This window comes from Saccopteryx bilineata, chromosome 6 (assembly GCF_036850765.1).
Source record: "Saccopteryx bilineata isolate mSacBil1 chromosome 6, mSacBil1_pri_phased_curated, whole genome shotgun sequence".
Lineage (NCBI taxonomy): Eukaryota > Metazoa > Chordata > Mammalia > Chiroptera > Emballonuridae > Saccopteryx > Saccopteryx bilineata.
In genome coordinates this window covers 197,203,516-197,222,602 of record NC_089495.1, presented here as the reverse complement: position 1 = coordinate 197,222,602, position 19,087 = coordinate 197,203,516, and the positions used below count along the sequence as shown (strand labels likewise).

The following is a 19,087-nucleotide window of genomic DNA, read 5'->3' as shown; positions in this document are numbered from 1 at the left end:
CTGGGCTGCAGGGAGCTGGGAAACCAGGGCGGGGCTGCTTGGGACCCACTCTGACTCCCCGCTCCTCCTGGCTCTGCCGGGGCGTGGCCAGGCGGACACACACCATCCATTCACGTGGTCCCGTCCCTTCACACTGTAGGGGTGCACACATCTCCATAGGCAGGACTGCGACCTGAAGGTCAACAAGAGGAGAGATCCTAAAGGCTCCTAAGGAGGGGCAGGGAGGGCTTCTGCCGCAGCTCTCTGAAGACCACTGGGCTCTCCGGCAGATCCGCAATGCACTCTGGGGAAGCACGCCAGGGTGGACGTCCGCGTCTGCGAGCACCGTGGTCCTGACCGTCCCAGGGAAGCACAGGGTCACATGCTCTCTCTGGAAGTCCCCATGTGTACCGACTGTCTACCTGGTCACAGGTTCCCAATGCTTAGTTCAGAAGATACGATCCAACAAACGACCTGTTAGGGGGTTTATGTCTCTTACATGCTTAGAATCGCACACACCCTGTGGAGGGCAGAACGACCACATGCACCTCTCCCTTGTCTAGAGGTCAAAGGCTAGAGGGGAGCCAGGGAGCACTGCCCCAGTGAGGGTGACTGTGCCAACTTCCCTCCCTCTCCCGCTGCCTGTCTGCACCAGACGCCGCCGACACCCAGCTGTCTTGCTCGGCATCTAGAGCTCCAGTCCTGTCCAATGGCTGCTGTCCTCGCTTCTGGATGATCTGTTGGCTTCAGTGGAAATGTCTGCCCAGCTCTGTGATTTGTGTCACATTTGTTTGCGGGCCATCTATCCTCCTGACCGCCTCACGAAAGGCAGTTTATCTCTCTGTCCAGGAGCCTGAGTTCCCAAGAGGGAATAAGTTGGGGACATGCTGACCTCTCACGACTTACGAGAAAGAAGTCAGGGTGAGTTCTTATCACAGTGAGCCCTCAGTGCTTCGTCCTCCCCTTCCTCCCGTACCTTCCCTCTTCTGCTATTTATTGATCTGGTTTTCTTCAAGGTTGTAAAAGCTGTGCATGGTAGGTCTTGATGTGTGTTGGCTGAATAACCACAGATACTCTCTTCTCTCTTTCTCTCTCTCTCTCACTGTATGTCTCTGTCTCTTCCCCAGCCTCCATCTATGGGTGGATTTTCCCGTGTGTGTGTGTGTGTGTGTGTGTGTACGCATGGGTATATATATTCTCATATGTATATACATACTTTGGCCATTTTTAAAATCTATACTTTATATTTGTACTTATAATTGTCATCTCCGCAGAAGCAACCTATAAAACTATCTATGCTGTCAATCAATGCAGGGGGCAAAACAGAACCGGCCAGTTCTGGCGTGTCTGTATGGGCAGGAGAGCTGTGAAATAGAACGCTATCACAAAAAGATAAACGGGTTTCTAACCATTCAACCTTGTAATAGGTTAAATGATAACAAACCGTTCATTGATTTTTTTTTCAAAAGAGTAATAAGCAGAAACATGTACCAGCTGAAAAACCTAGACGATTCCATTATAATCAGGAAAACAAAAAGTGGTGAGCCTGAACAATGTCTCCTTAGTTTTGGGGGCAAGTGTTGAAAATGCCAGCCACAAAACCAAGCAGCGTTTCTCTTCTCATTACAAAAGGCACCAGCAGTCACCACCTCATTTCTGAAAGCCACCTGCCCACTGAAAAAGGTACAAAACCCAGACGATAGGTCTCATGGACATGCTAACAAATCCCAATGTAGACATGAACACAAATACAAGAAAATACATAGCGGAAGAAGATTTGAATACATTTATAGTCACCACTGATTAATGCACCAGTCCATCCGTCCGTCTGTCTGTCCGTCCGTCCATCCATCCATCCATCCATCCATTCACTGATTCAACAAATAGGTTATGAGCTCTTCTTGTGCTGTGGGCACTGTGTTATCAACACATAGACAGTCAGGTATATATTAATATCTAGATGCAAATGACTCCAATAGAAAGAACAATTCTTTCTTGTTATTTTTGGTGATTGTTGTCTGAACTCTCCCTGTGTGGCTAGAGGCAGAGACTTAAACGACTGAAGACAGACAGGGACACGCCGACATACCTTTCGTAGCCAGACGGACACAGTTGATTTTGGTCTCCTGTGAACAACAAAAGGGAGGCTCTGGTTAATTCACTGTGGGTTTGCTTTGATATATCTATTAAAAAAATACATACATTTGCATATATAGATTCATATTCATTTCAATTATAACTTTAAATTTATCCTTTCCATTTTTTTCCCCCCATTGGAATCGCCTTTTAATTCTATTTCTTTATTTCTTTTCAGGTTAGGGACAGACTTTGCTTCTTTTACTTCCTGCCTACCATCACCTCAAAAGCCTCTTCCCCAAACAAAAGTACTGTAAAACGTATCAGATACCACCCAGCAGAGACCACTTTAACACCAAACCTCAGTGGGTACATTGTGGCATGCAATGTGCTTCATTCAGTTGTATGGATTTCCCGAGAAAATCCATGGGTTCGTAGCTAGTATCGAGGGCAGGGGTTCACTCATGGGTTAGTAGATAGTACCAAGGGCATCTTTGGGAAACCCTGGGATAGTATATAATGTATCTATATGCACAGACTGAAACAGACACTTGGCAATAGCCCTGACAATATGAACGTATAAGAATCAAACTGTCAAGGTCACGTTCAGAAGGTCACTTTGGCCCTGAGGTCTCCGGTGGACCGCACAGATCTCATGGGTAACGTTGTGTGTGCCTGTGTTTACACAGCAATGGAATCTCTGCAGAGCAAACTAGGCAGTCATTGTTGGCTGCTTCCCCGTGGACAGGATCCATAAATTTGTGATGTTGCTGGGAGTGAGGCTGAGTTACAGAAGATAATTAGCTTAGCCTACTTTATTAGGATCATCTCCCAGGAAGTCCTGGAACGAGTTGAAAATTCTGGTTGACTAAGTTATGCCCCCAGCAACAGTCTGAAGGTAGTGTAGCAATAAAAAACAAAAGACAAAACTGCAATGAGTATGAGCCTCAGGAACACAATGCTCCTCTTGCTACTGCTCACTCATAAGGAACCTTTGCATCTTGAAGGCACTGACTTGTATTAGTCAGGATAGAAAAAGTTATGCAAATATAATAAAACCCATGAACTTCCGTGGCTAGAAAAGACAAAGGCTTATTTCCATTCAAACCGCATGCCCAATGTAGGTGCGTGGTCGGGTCTAGGGGAGTGTGTGTGGTGGTTTGAGAGATTCTAACCATTGCAGTCACTCAGAACCAAGGCTGGTGCCTCCACTTTAACACAAGGATTCAGTGTTTACTGAGGCAGAAAAAAAAGAATGCTGGAGAGTCTTAACTTACATGCAACACTTTGTATCAGAAGCAAAACTTCGGCCCTGGCCGGTTGGCTCAGTGGTAGAGCGTCGGCCTGGCCTGCAGGAGTCCCGGGTTTGATTCCCGGCCAGGGCACACAGGAGAGGCGCCCATCTGCTTCTCCACCCCTCCCCCTCTCCTTCCTCTCTGTCTCTCTCTTCCCCTCCCACAGCCAACGATTCAATGGAGCAAAGATAGCCCAGGTGCTGAGGATGGCTCTGTGGCCTCTGCCTTAGGCACTAGAGTGGCTCTGGTTGCAACAGAGTGATGCCCCAGAGAGGCAGAGCATCGCCCCCTGGTGGGCGTGCCGGGTGGATCCCGGTCAGGCACATGTGGGAGACTGTCTGACTGCCTCCCCGTTTCTGGCTTTGGAAAAATCCAAAAAAAAAAAAAAAAAAAAGGCAAAACTTCTGTTTTGACTCAGGTTTCATTGGTTAGAACCAGTCATATGGCCATGCCTACCTTTAGTGAGGTTAATGAAGTCCTCTGTGTGCCCACAAGTAGAGGAGAAATGGTAATGTCTACATCAGAGTCTATTTCATTTATGCACACCTCTGAATGCTAGAAATTGTCACCTCGATTAAACCCAAGTATGACTCCTCAATGGTCTTGATTCTGTCCCCCAAACCACAGAAAGTCTGCCCTGGCTTGTGTAGGAGAGATGTCTGGATATTGGAAGATGGTTTTCAGTTCATTAACATTCTTATTCTTCAAATAATTTCTCATATAATAAGAGTTCAAGACCTTCAAATCATCCTAGCCACTCATCCTAGGACCTCCTCCAGTTTGTCACTCTTAGTCAGAAAGGACTAGAACAGGACACAACAGTCTAGATGTGGTCTTGTCAATATATGATTACCTAGCTAGTCACTATTTTCTACTTTCCCTGTTTACACTGGGCTTCTATTAGGATAGCCAACATCCTAGTTTCTAATTGATCACAATGAATGTGCCATCAACCTTCAATTCCCCAACCAAAAAACAAACAAAAAAATCTGCCTGCTTCTATACATATAAATGTAGTTGTACTTCTAAAACCCAAATACAGGGTCATATACACTATTGACTTCTGTCTTCTCTGACTCATCTGATTATTACAACCTATTTCATATTCTCCACTATCTGCAAGTTTTCAGGTATAATTTTTCTTGAACGCCATCCTTATAAACTAATATAAGTAGTAATCTGGGAAATGCCAATGGTAGGGTAGTGATCTGTGGCATGCACTAGGACCCTCCTTCCAGGTTGGCATTCATCTGTTCATCACAATATTTGGTCATCTAATTATTCATCTCCCCAACTGCTTACTCACTCAGATGCTAATGCTGTATTTTCCCACAAAACAGCTTGAGAGTAGGGTCAAATCTGCTTCCAATGCCGATACGCTATCTACTGCCCTTCTCCAAATCTACCCGCCCCAGAACTCTCTTACAGAATAAAGGTTGGCTTAACATGACTTGTTTCTTTGGAACGAATGCTTCCTTTCCTCTCTATTTTTACACTGAAAGTGCCCCTTTTTAAAATAAATAATTGTTTTATCTTATAACATGGGAAATGCAGAGTTGTGAAAAGAATATGACACGTTATGGTTCCGATACGTGAAGGATTCATCCGAGGTGCTCATTATGATATTTGAAGTATGTTTTATTTTGGAGAAAATAGTTTTATTTGAAAGAACACATTCGAGTGACGTCACGGAAATGGCGCCGTGAGAAGCGCGTCCGACAGCTCTCCCCTAAATCACAACAAATTTATCAACTAGAAACAGAAAAATTTATCCTCGGAGCATTCCGGAGTTCCACACACACTGAAAGCAAAAGGACTGTTATCACTTGAATCTGAGAGACGAGGGTGTGGAGGAAGCTACCGCAGCAGCGACGCTCATTCAAGCCGCGAGGGAGTGCGCCTGCGGTGAGTCAGCCCATATACTTGGGAACCTCGAGCCGCCGCGAGCCGCCGCCGGGAGCCCCCGCGAGCCGCCGCTGCGAGCGGCCGCGGTGAACTGCCACCAAGAGCGGCCGCCACGAGCCGCCGCGCGCGCGTGCCCGGTCCGGTTGAGCAGTGCCCGGTCCGGTTGAGCACCGCTGAAGTTCCCAGCGGCCCGCACACTGCGAGTGGGGGTCGCCGGCCACCGGTGCCCGGAGCGCCCCATTCGCGCGCGTGCCTTGGGCATTCCACGCGCCCAGGGCGCCCTGCTGGCCCACACACCCAGGGGGCTCCATTATCCTGCGCCTGGTGCGGTCCAGCCGCCAGCGGCGGGGCGAGCGGGAGAGGCTTGGGAGATTCTCTCCGTGGGCGGGGCACCTCACCCAGCCATTCAAGCTAACAATCAAGCGTTGGGGGAGGGGCGCGCGCAGGCAGCCTAAAATACCTTCGGAAGCACAGCTGCGACCCAATCACTGAAATTAGCTTAACCATAAAATCTGCGCACCCTCGGTTCTAATTGATAAGATCTCTCTCAGTTCAGCGATCCAAGACAAGAGGCGTGATATTTTTTAGTGCCTCTCGCTAAAGGGGCGGAGGCAACTTCTGATTGATAGAGCCTCCATATTCAGGGATAAACGCTAACAAGAAGGACTTGGCAGATAATAAGGTCTATACTACACTAGTCGTAAGCAGAGACTAGTGCCTCTTCTTCCCTGCAAAAACAGGCTACAAAGTGTGGAAAGCCTGGGTTGAGAGGTCCAACTAAATGATAGGCGCTGAACAGTCACCTTGACAACAATTGACTCCCACCCCCGCCTGATTACACTGGAGGCCCTGACTCTCAGAGCCTTTCCCAAAGCCTTGCACTGAGTGGGGATAGAGTGGGGATTTCCCAGCTCTTTGAGCCTCTTACTCCCCAGGCAGAAGCAGTTGCAGCCTTATAGCTGGATCACCAGGCTGCTAATTCAGAAAGGGGGGACTAGGAGAGAGAATCCAGGAAAGCAAACTCTCTCATCGTTGGACCCTGCAAACGCCAACAAGCCTTTACTTCCAGCAAGACTAAAGCCAATTATATGACATTGCCATAGAATCCCATCAACTGCAAATCCCTACCTAAGAGTGACACAGGGGCAGAGCCTGGGGTACAGAGTCACCGACTAGGAAGAGGGAGAGAAAAGAAAAAGGAAGAAGTTAACCTCTCAAAATCAAGAAAAGCCCACAGACTTTACAACTTGATCCACTAATTTTTTGTTGTTGTTGTTGTTGTTGTTGTTTGTTTCTTCTATCCTTTTGCCTTTATTTCCTCCACCTCGGTCCTTCTATTCTCTGCCCATCTTATGCTTCCCCTTTCTTGAACTACACTACCCATGAGTGTTGCATTTTATTTTTCTTCTTCATCCTCACCCTCCTTTAAGGTTATACTCCAAAACACTTAACTCTCACTCTCTCCTCTTTTGTTTTTTTTTTGTCTTGCTTTATTTTGTTTTTTTCTCCTCCTATTTTATTTCTTCCTTCGTTTTTCTCTTTTTCTTATTTTTTCCTTTCTATTCGTTTTTTCTTTTCTCATTTTACTTTCCTCCCATATAATCCTCAATCACAAACAAATTAGTTAATTTGGGACTCAAGGCTTTTTTTTGGCTTTATTTCTCTTTTTTGCTTTTGTTTTTATTTTTTTTTCTCTTGTTTGTTTATTTTTGTGGCATTTTGGGTCCTCCCAACCCAAGGTCTCCATTGTATTTAGTCTTCGCTCCACTTAATACAACAGATTTTTACTTATTATTTTTATTTTTTCTTCTTTATTATTCTTTTTTGGTCCTTTTTTCTGATTCCCTCTTATCCCTCTCATTATATCTCTTAGTTGACCATCACTTACAAGCAAATCATCTTATGCTTGTCTAAGATTTTCTTCCTTTTTTTTTTTTTTGCATTTAGTAGGTCCCTACTCCCTTTTTTTTGCCCCTTGAACTCTTCACCCCAAATCAGGCCCTCCATTATAGGCACGATATTTCCCTGAGGAGGGGAGAGGAGGGAAAGAGAAGAGAGAAAAAAGGGGGGAAATAATAAATTATTACTGGGTTTTTTTGTGGGGTGTTTTACCCTTTTTTTTTTTTTTCTTTTTACTCTTTATTAATTCTAATTAGTGCTATCAATAAGACCACCCTCAGATGCCGATAAGAAAGAGGAAATAGAATATTATGGATACAAAAGAAAGAGAGGTAACACAAATAGATGTGGAAAAATCTATGGAGAAAAGACTTAACATATTGGAAGCCTTGGAGCTAAATGACAGAGAATTTAAAATAGAAATCTTAAAAATACTCAGAGATATACAAGAAAACACAGAAAGGCAATATAGGGAGATCAGAAAACAACTCAATGAACACAAAGTATATATTACCAAGGAAATTGAAACTATAAAAACAAATCAAACAGAAATGAAAAACTCAATTCACAAGCTGAAAAACGAGGTAACAAGCTTAGCTAACAGAACAGCCCAGATTGAAGATAGGATTAGTGAAATAGAAGACAAACAACTTGAGGCACAACAGAGAGAAGAAGAAAGAGACTCAAAAATAATAAAAAATGAGAAAGCCCTACAGGAATTGTCTGACTCCATCAGAAAGAATAACATAAGAATAATAGGTATATCAGAGGGAGAAGAGAAAGAAAATGGAATGGAGAATATACTCAAACAAATAATAGACGAGAACTTCCCAAGCCTGTGGAAGGAACTAAAGCCTCAAATTCAAGAAGCAAACAGAACACCAAGTTTTCTTAACCCCAACAAACCCACTCCAAGGCACATCATAATAAAGATGACACAAACCAATGACAAAGAAAAAATTCTCAAGGCAGCCAGGGAAAAGAAGAGTACAACATATAAAGGAAGGCCTATTAGATTATCATCAGATTTCTCAGCAGAAACTCTACAAGCTAGAAGAGAGTGGACCCCAATATTTAAAGCCCTGAAAGAGAGGAACTTTCAGCCAAGAATACTATACCCATCAAAGCTATCCTTCAAGTATGAAGGAGACATAAAAACATTCACAAATACAGAAAAGATGAGAGAATTTATCAACAGAAAGCCCCCACTCCAGGAAATACTAAGGGGGGTTTTCCAACCAGATTCAAAGAACAAAAGAAAACAACACCACAAGTAACAGCTCCACCAAGAACACAATAAAACCAAACTTAAACTGTGACAACAAAGGAAAAAAAGGGGGGAGAGGATGGAGATTAACAGTAGCAAAGGATGATGAAGTGCAGAAATACTTATAAGATAGGGTACTACAATGAATATGGTAGGTACCCTTTTCATTACTTAATGGTAACCACCCTTAAAAAAACCACCACAAAAACACTTGACTTAAAAAAGGTAGCAACAGAGGAAAGAAGTATGGAACACAAACAAACAAAAACAAATGATAGAAAAACAAAAGAGAAGAATCAAACTAGATACAAAACTAACAGAAAGCAATTTATAAAATGGCAGTAGGGAACCCACAAGTGTCAATAATTACACTAAATGTAAATGGATTAAACTTACCAATAAAAAGACACAGAGTAGCAGAATGGATTAAAAAAGAAAATCCAACTATATGCTGCCTACAAGAAACACATCTAAGCAACAAGGATAAAAACAAATTCAAAGTGAAAGGCTGGAAAACAATACTCCAAGCAAACAACACCCAAAAAAAAGCAGGTGTAGCAATACTCATATCTAATAATGCTGACTACAAGACAGAAAAAGTACTCAGAGACAAAAATGGTCATTTCATAATGATTAAGGGGAAGTTGAATCAAGAAGACATAACAATCCTTAATATATATGCACCAAACCAAGGAGCACCAAAATATATAAGACAGCTACTTATTGACCTTAAAACAAAAACTAACAAAAATACAATCATACTTGGAGACCTCAATACACCGCTGACGGCTCTAGATCGGTCATCCAAACAGAGAATCAATAAAGATATAGTGGCCTTAAACGAAATACTAGAACACCTGGATATGATAGACATCTACAGGACACTTCATCCCAAAGCGACAGAGTATACATTTTTCTCTAGTGTACATGGAACATTCTCAAGAATTGACCATATGTTGGGCCACAAAGACAATATCAGCAAATTTAGAAAAATTGAAATTGTACCAAGCATATTTTCTGATCATAAAGCCTTGAAACTAGAATTCAACTGCAAAAAAGAGGGGGAAAAACCCACAAAAATGTGGAAACTAAACAACATACTTCTAAAAAATGAATGGGTCAAAGAAGAAATAAGCGCAGAAATCAAAAGATATATACAGACAAATGAAAATGAAAATACGACATATCAGAATCTCTGGGATGCAGCAAAAGCAGTAATAAGAGGAAAGTTCATATCACTTCAGGCCTATATGAACAAACAAGAGAGAGCCGAAGTAAACCACTTAACTTCACACCTTAAGGAACTAGAAAAAGAAGAACAAAGACAACCCAAAACCAGCCGAAGAAAGGAGATAATAAAAATCAGAGCAGAAATAAATGAAATAGAGAACAGAAAAACTATAGAAAAAATCAATAAAACAAGGAGCTGGTTCTTTGAAAAGATCAACAAAATTGACAAACCCTTGGCAAGACTCACCAAGGAAAAAAGACACAGGACTCAAATAAATAAAATCCAAAATGAAAGAGGAGAGATCACCACAGACATCATAGAAATACAAAGAATTATTGTAGAATACTATGAAAAATTATATGCCACCAAATACAACAATCTAGAAGAAATGGATAAATTCCTAGAACAATACAACCTTCCTAGACTGAGTCATGAAGAAGCAGAAAGCCTAAACAGACCAATCAGCAGGGAGGAAATAGAAAAAACTATTAAAAATCTCCCCAAAAATAAAAGTCCAGGCCCAGACGGTTATACTAGTGAATTCTATCAAACATTCAAAGAAGACTTGGTTCCTATTCTACTCAAAGTCTTCCAAAAAATTGAAGAAGAAGCAATACTTCCAAACACATTTTATGAGGCCAACATAACCCTCATACCAAAACCTGGCAAGGATGGCACAAAGAAAGAAAACTACAGACCAATATCTCTAATGAATACAGATGCTAAAATACTAAACAAAATACTGGCAAACCGAATACAACAACATATTAAAAAAATAATACATCATGATCAAGTGGGATTCATCCCAGAATCTCAAGGATGGTTCAACATGCGCAAAACGGTTAACGTAATACACCATATCAACAAAACAAAGAACAAAAACCACATGATCTTATCAATAGATGCAGAAAAGGCTTTTGATAAAATACAACACAATTTTATGTTTAAGACTCTCAACAAAATGGGTATAGAAGGAAAATATCTCAACATGATAAAGGCCATATATGATAAACCATCAGCCAACATCCTATTAAACGGCATAAAACTGAGGACTTTCTACCTTAAATCAGGAACAAGACAGGGTTGTCCACTCTCTCCACTCTTATTCAACGTGGTGCTAGAAGTTCTGGCCAGAGCAATCAGACAAGACAAAGAAATAAAAGGCATCCATATCGGAAAAGAAGAAGTAAAGCTATCACTTTTTGCTGATGATATGATCCTATACATCGAAAACCCGAAGGACTCCACAAAAAGATTATTAGAAACAATAAACCAATACAGTAAGGTCGCAGGATACAAAATTAACATACAAAAGTCCATAGCCTTTCTATATGCCAACAATGAAATATTAGAAAACGAACTCAAAAAAATAATCCCCTTCACGATTGCAACAAAAAAAAATAAAATACCTAGGAATAAACATAACAAAGAACGTAAAGGACCTATATAATGAAAATTACAAAGCATTGTTAAGGGAAATCAAAAAAGATACAATGAGATGGAAAAATATTCCTTGTTCTTGGATAGGAAGAATAAATATAATCAAAATGGCCATATTACCCAAAGCAATATACAAATTTAATGCAATTCCCATCAAAATCCCTATGAGATTTTTTAAAGAAATGGAACAAAAAATCATCAGATTTATATGGAACTATAAAAAACCCCGAATAGCCAAAACAATCCTAAGGAAAAAGAATGAAGCTGGGGGCATTACAATACCTGACTTTAAACTATATTATAGGGCCACGATAATCAAAACAGCATGGTATTGGCAAAAAAATAGACACTCAGACCAATGGAACAGAATAGAAAGCCCAGAAATAAAACCACATATATATGGTCAAATAATCTTTGATAAAGGGGCCAACAACACACAATGGAGAAAAGAAAGCCTCTTCAACAAATGGTGTTGGGAAAACTGGAAAGCCACATGCAAAAGAATGAAACTCGACTACAGCCTGTCCCCGTGTACTAAAATTAATTCAAAATGGATCAAAGACCTAAATATAAGACCTGAAACAATAAAGTACATAGAAGAAGACATAGGTACTAAAATCATGGACCTGGGTTTTAAAGAACATTTTATGAACTTGACTCCAATGGCAAGAGAAGTGAAGGCAAAGATAAATGAATGGGACTACATCAGAATTAAAAGTTTTTGCTCAGCAAGAGAAAATGATATCAAAATAAACAGACAGCCAACTATATGGGAACTGATATTTTCAAACGACAGCTCAGATAAGGGCCTAATATCCAAAATTTACAAAGAACTCATAAAACTCAACAACAAACAAAAAAACAATCCAATAAAAAAATGGGAAGAGGACATGAACAGACACTTCTCCCAGGAAGAGATACAAATGGCCAACAGATATATGAAAAGGTGCTCAGCTTCATTAGTTATTAGAGAAATGCAAATCAAAACTACAATGAGATACCACCTCACTCCTGTTAGATTAGCTATTATCAACAAGACGGGTAATAGCAAATGTTGGAGAGGCTGTGGAGAAAAAGGAACCCTCATTCACTGTTGGTGGGACTGTAAAGTAGTACAACCATTATGGAGGAAAGTATGGTGGTTCCTCAAAAAACTGCAAATAGAACTACCTTATGACCCAGCAATCCCTCTACTGGGTATATACCCCAAAACCTCAGAAACATTGATACGTGAAGACACATGTAGCCCCATGTTCATTGCAGCACTGTTCACAGTGGCCAAGACATGGAAACAACCAAAAAGCCCTTCAATAGAAGACTGGATAAAGAAGATGTGGCACATATACACTATGGAATACTACTCAGCCATAAGAAATGATGACATCAGATCATTTACAGCAAAATGGTGGGATCTTGATAACATTATAAGGAGTGAAATAAGTAAATCAGAAAAAAACAAGAACTACATGATTCCATACATTGGTGGAACATAAAAATGAGACTAAGAGACATGGACAAGAGTGTGGTGGTTACCAAGGGTGGGGTGGGAGGGAGGACATGGGAGGGAGGTAGGGAGAGAGTTAGGGGGAGGGGGAGGGGCACAGAGAACTAGATAGAGGGTGACAGAGGACAATCTGACTTTGGGCGAGGGGTTTGCAACATAATTTGATGACAAAATAACCTAGACATGTTTTCTTTGAATATATGTACCCTGATTTATTAATGTCATCCCATTACCATTAATAAAAATTTATTTAAAAAAATAATAATAAAAAATAAAAAAAAATTGTTGCACAGTTAGTTTGAAGTATAACATGTATGTAGACTAGTATCATGATCCCAAACATGGTTGGCTGAAATTTTACACCAGTAAACACATACCAATGAGCAGCACAGATCTAGACACCCAACATTGCCAGCATACTCCCTCTGGGTCGCTTCAACCCTGCAGAGGTGATCCCTAACCTGCTTTCTGCAGGAACATGCCCTTTAAAATGTGTCACATCAAAGGGAATCCTGGGTAGCCGAATGGTCCATTCTACTTATTCTCTTCCCCACTGCTTCTTTTGTGAGAACTTCCTAATTCTCATTAGAATCACCTTCCCTTCCACAGTTGGTGCATGAAATTGGGCTGTTCCCCAACACCACCTCCTCCGCCCCACATCTATTAAAATCTATTTCTATCATCCAGAGTGCATGTCTGACTATGTTTGCCTCTCCCTGGCTCTCACAAACATGACACTGACAGGTACTCTTTCTTTCTAAGTTTCTGACACCTTTAATTCCATAAGTGATTTATCTTTGTTGGGTAGAAATAGGTAAAAAGTAACAAAGCCCTGAGTCACTCTCTTGACCTTCTGGGTGACTGAATTGTTAGCAAACAAGTCAGGAACATGCTGGAATTTTTGCATACTATTGTGTGGGAAGCCTGGCCACTGTCCATATGTCAAAAGTCCCCAATCAGTTCAATGACTAGAAAATGAGTACTTTTTTGAGCATAGATGGCATAAACTTTGGGAAGAGGAGAAACATTTCGTATTTTCTGTTCTATCTCCAGAGTACAATACAATTCCATTTCCCCATCATTTTAACCTCACTCATATCCCAGGTTCTACTCCAGAATGGCAAATCTGTACACAGGTACATATCACCTCGGTGTAGAATCTAATGTCCTCACTCTGGCGCTTCTGTTGGGAACTGCTTCCACTCAAGGCCCTGCCAACTGCTGGGCAACACTGAGCAAGCCACTGCCCCTCTCTTTGGCTCCATTTCCCCATCAATCAAATGACAGGAAGAGGAAGAGAGAAGGCCACTTTGGATCAACTATGTCAGTCACATCAATAAAGGTGAATGTCCATAAAGGAAGACCTCACTTTGTGCTTGTATAAAAGTCACACCTGAAACAAAGTAATTCAGAAACGCAACAATAAAGGAATGGGAGGAAGTATAAATGGCGAATAAAAGAAATGCAACAGTAATGATCCTGATATTAGAGGAAGAAGCATGGAACCTAACAAAGGATACTTTCTTAATGCTGGAACCCACAAGTAATAAGAAATAGAACATCCGTGAATATCTGTGAACCAAACAACTACAATCATCACCTTTATGAAGTAGAAATTACAGGAAGTATAAGATAAGGAGAAAATTGTCAGGATAATTTGCATCAAGTGGCACAAAGCAAGGCAAGGACAGAGGAGAGCTAACACAGTGGAGCAGACCCCGTGGGCAGGTATCAATCCTGCCACCGATAATCAGGAAAAGCTTCCTCTAACGAGCTTCCCAAACATTCACAAGCACTGGCCACAGATTAGCTAATTAAGACAGCATCATGATGTCCCATAAAGCAGAAATATTGCAAGCAGCATCCTATGATTATAATACAATAAAATGAGAAGTAATTAAGAATATGAAAGAAACCAAACATCCTTCCACTTGGAAATGTAATAAAATAAGTAATAAGTTTTTTGACCAGCTCCTAGGTGACAGGAGACGTTGCAAATAAAAATGTAAGCATTTTAAAGTAAAATAGAGCGAACGCTATATATCAGAATCTATGAAAAAACATTTAAGGCAGCAAGTAGATGAAAGTGTGTCAGTGAAATTTAAGAAATGAAAAGAAATTAATTTACAGCACAAAAATCTAGAAGAGGAACGAAAATAAATGACCTTCCACGAAAAAACACACAAAAGAAAATAATAAAGGCAGAAGCAGAAATTATTGAAGTAGAGAAGATAAAAAGAGTAGAAAAATGGAAACGGAGAAGCACCAGATAAGAAATGACCATGGGGAAAAGCTACTGAGGAAGGCAGACTAGCCCTGGCTGGACAGCTCGGCTGGTTAGAGCATCGTCCCGAAGTACGGAGTATGGTTCGATCCCAGTCAGGGCGCATACAGGAACAGATAGGTGTTTCTCTCTCTCTTTCTCTCTCTCTCTCTCTGTCTCTCTCCTCCTCCTCTCTTGCTGAAATAAATAAAAATAAAAAATAAATAAAAGGAGAACTATTTTAAAAATGAGACTAGTTTTCAGATCTCTGGAAATAATTTTAAAAAGCAAAATGGGATTGATACATTTCTAGAAAAATATAGCTTATAAAAATGGGTTTGGCCCTGGCCGGTTGGCTCAGTGGTAGAGTGTCGGCCTGGCGTACAGGAGTCCTGGGTTCGATTCCCGGCCAGGGCACACAGGAGAAGCGCCCATCTGCTAATCTACCCCTCCCCTCTCCTTCCTCTCTGTCTCTCTCTTCCCCTCCCGCAGCCAGGGCTCCATTGGAGCAAAGTTGGCCCGGGCGCTAGGGGTGGCTCTATGGCCTCTGCCTCAGGCATTAGAATGGCTCTGGTTGCAACAGAGCAATGCCCTAGATGGGCAGAGCATCGCCCCCTCGTGGGCATGCCGGGGGGATCCCGGTTGGGCACATGCGGGAGTCTGTCTGACTGCCTCCCCGTTTCCAACTTCAGAAAAATACAAAAACAAAAATGGGTTTGATTAGGAATATAAACTTATACAATTCTGATTCAATAGATGAAATAGAGAGAGATATTAAGGCACTACCTCATACACAAACAGACAACCGTGCCCAGATGACTGCACAGGGAATTTCTACCAGACCTTCACGGACAAGATAGTGGTGATATATATAAATTGCTCGACGGCACGGAAAGTGAAGAAAAACCTTCCCATTTTTTAAAAGAAAGCAGCATAACACTGACACCTAACCTTGGTCAAGGCAATATAAAAGAAGGGCAGGGGGTTAGACCTATTTTACTTCCGCATGCGGAAAACTCTTAAATAACATGTTAGTGAACAGAATTCCATGCCGCACTGAGAAAAATAAAATGCCACGATCAAGTGGAATGTATTCTAGAAATGGAAGGTAGATTTGATGTTAAAAAATCCTCTTTCACAATATACTATATTATCTCATCAAAGGAGAAAGATATATCATCTCTATTCATGTAGAAAAAAGCATTTGACACAATCTAACACCCATTTCTGGCTTTATACAATACTCAAGATAATAGGAATTGAGGAATACTTTCATAACATGATAAAACTATATCTTAGTCCTAAAACTGGCATCCTAGTTAGCAGGGCATCTAGTCAAGTCATTACGACTAGGATCAAGAACCAGAGTAGGATGCTCTTTACATCCCCTTCTCCTTTACATTGTCCTGGAAGGGTCAGCCAGCGCAAGGGCATGAAAGAAATCAGTGGAAAATAAATTTTTCACTGCCTCTGTTTGCAGAGGGTTTAACAGCATATCTGCAAATCCCTAGGGAATCAATAATACAAGGTAGCAGGATATAAAATTAATATACAGAGTGAACAGTAGCCAGGTAATCAGTTTGAGGGCACCGTGGCAGCAAATTTCACTTAGCGATGGCAACAAGGATTAAATACTTGGTAATAAACTTGAAACCTATGGAAGAGAACTTTACAACCCCCCTGAAAGACACAGATTTAGTTCTCAGCTAGGATAATTCAACATCCTAAAAATGTCAGTTCGCCCTAACTAACCTGCAACCTTAATGCAATCCTAGTAAAATTAGCAATAGGCTTTTAATGGAGCTGGATACGTTGACACTAAAGCTTATACGAAAAATGAATGTGGAAGAACTATGAAATCATGAAAGACAAAAGTCCAGTGGGGGCTTGCCCCGTCAGATATGACTGCACGGAGCCGCCAGACTTACAATAGTGTCACTGCTACGTGAGGAAGCTGGCAAACAGGTGGTGGGACAGAAGCAAGACCCCAGAAAAAGATCCAAGAAGTCACAACTTAAACTAGAAAAACACGTCTCAAATTTGGGGGGCAAAGATGAACGTTAATAAGTGTTGTTAGGACATTTGGAAAAAAAAGACATTGTTAGTTAGATACATACTTTATACCATATGCAAAAATAAATACCAAACATCAGAAAATTAAATGGAAAATACTTAAACTATACAAGTTCTAGAAGCAAACATGGTTGAATTCCTCTATAATGATGGTGTAAGAAAAAAAAAAGACTTTTTCACTGTGTCTCAAAGTCTGGATGCAAAAAAGGAAAAAAACATATATAAGTAGTTGACTCCATTTTTTTCATGTGGCAAGACAATATAAAGTGACGTCACGGAAATGGCGCCGTGAGAAGCGCGTCCGACAGCTCTCCCCTAAATCACAACAAATTTATCAACTAGAAACAGAAAAATTTATCCTCGGAGCATTCCGGAGTTCCACACAAACTGAAAGCAAAAGGACTGTTATCACTTGAATCTGAGAGACGAGGGTGTGGAGGAAGCTACCGCAGAGACAAACAACTTGAGGCGCAAGACAATATAAGCAAAACCTAAAAAACTGCAACATATATAATAAAGATATAGAATAAAGAATTAATTTCAAACTATAGAAATGATCCCTGAAAGTATAGGCAACAGTTCAAATGCTATAGAAACGTTTACCTGAAACCTGTGTACTCTTATCGATCAATGTCACCCCATCAAATTTAATTTTCTAAATAAAATTAGAAAAAAGAATTAATATTCCTGATAAATAAATAGCTTTTAAAAATCAAGGGGAAAGAGGTACAGATCCTGATAAGAACACAGGGCAGGCCCTGGCTGGTTGGCTCAGTGGTAGAGTGTTGGCCTGGCATGCAGGAGTCCCAGGTTCGATTTCCGGCCAGGGCACACAGGAGAAGCACCCATCTGGTTCTCCACCCCTCCCCCTCTCCTTCCTCTCTGTCTCTCTCTTCCCCTCCCGCAGCAGAGGCTCCATTAGAGCAAAGATGGCCTGGGCTCTGAGGGTGGCTCTGTGGCTTCTGCCTCAGGTGCTAGGATGGCTCTGAATGCAACAGAGCAATGCCCCAGATGGGCAGAGCATCGCCCCCTGGTGGGCGTGCTGGGTGGATCCCGGTCGGGCACATGCGGGAGTCTGTCTGACTGCCTCCCCGTTTCCAGATTCGGAAAAACGCGTGCAAAAACAAAACAAAACAAAACAAAAAAACAAAAAAACCAGGGCAAAGGACATACACAAGTAGTTCAAGTTATATAAAAAGCATGGATGGACCTGGAGAGTATTACGCTAAGTGAAACAAGCCAGGCAGAGAAAGACAAGTACCACATGATCTCACTTAGATGTGGAATCTAGCAAACACAATAAACTGAGGAACAAAATAGAAACAGGCAGGGTCACAGGGAACGGACAGACAGCTGTCAGAGGGAAAGGGGAGAAGGGATTAGCCACAATCACGTCTACATAACCCACAGGTGCAGACAACAGTGCAGCAATAGTGAGAGCAAAGGGGAGATGGAGGTAGGTAGAGGGGGTGAAGGGGGAAACGGAGGTGGGAAGAGACGTTCATGGGGGGCACGATGTGGTGTGTAGGGGGTGTCACATTGAGTGGGGCACCCGAAACCATGTCAACACACTAAGTTAAAACTAAAAATTAAAAAATAAATAAGATAAAATGAGGAATGCCCTAAAACAATGGAGTAAAAAAAAACCATAATGCGATACAATGGAAAACATAAAGGCTTTAGAATTAGAAGAATGTGCGTTGGAAACCATAACGACAAACCACTAGTCAAGTCTGTGTGGCTGTGGACAAATCATGGATAGTCTCCGCCTCAGTCTCTTCATCTGTAAATGAAGATAACACTATTTTGCTTGGTGGTGCTAAGGTTTAAATAAATGAGCTAATTTAGGAAGGTCATGCAAAAAACAATAAAACTATACTGAGATACAATTTCTTATGTGTAACTTTGCTGAAAATTAAAGTTAGACCTCAAAAACTATTGGTGAGGTTGTGGAGAAACAGTCTGGAACATTGCTAGGGGAAATGCAAGCTGATTTGACACTGAAGAAAGGTAATTTAGAAATACCTATGAAAGCTACCTATTTGTCCAGCTTTGGGGCCAACCATCCCTCTTCTAGGAATGACCCTGACACACCTCCAACAACACAAAAATAAGTATGTGCACATTCCTTTACCGCAGAAATGTTTGCCACTAA

General features: G+C 41.3%; 1 protein-coding gene across 13 annotated transcripts in view; it reads right to left on the bottom strand.

Moving 5' to 3' along the window:
* The window catches only part of PTPRT (protein tyrosine phosphatase receptor type T), a 956,692-nt gene that overhangs the window by 171,174 nt on the left and 766,431 nt on the right, over positions 1 to 19,087 (bottom strand). For all 13 annotated transcript variants that reach the window (XM_066235857.1, XM_066235861.1, XM_066235858.1 and 10 more), the window contains one exon: positions 2,069 to 2,105. In XM_066235857.1, the coding sequence (XP_066091954.1) occupies positions 2,069 to 2,105 (37 nt within the window). The remainder of the gene's footprint in view (positions 1 to 2,068; positions 2,106 to 19,087) is intronic.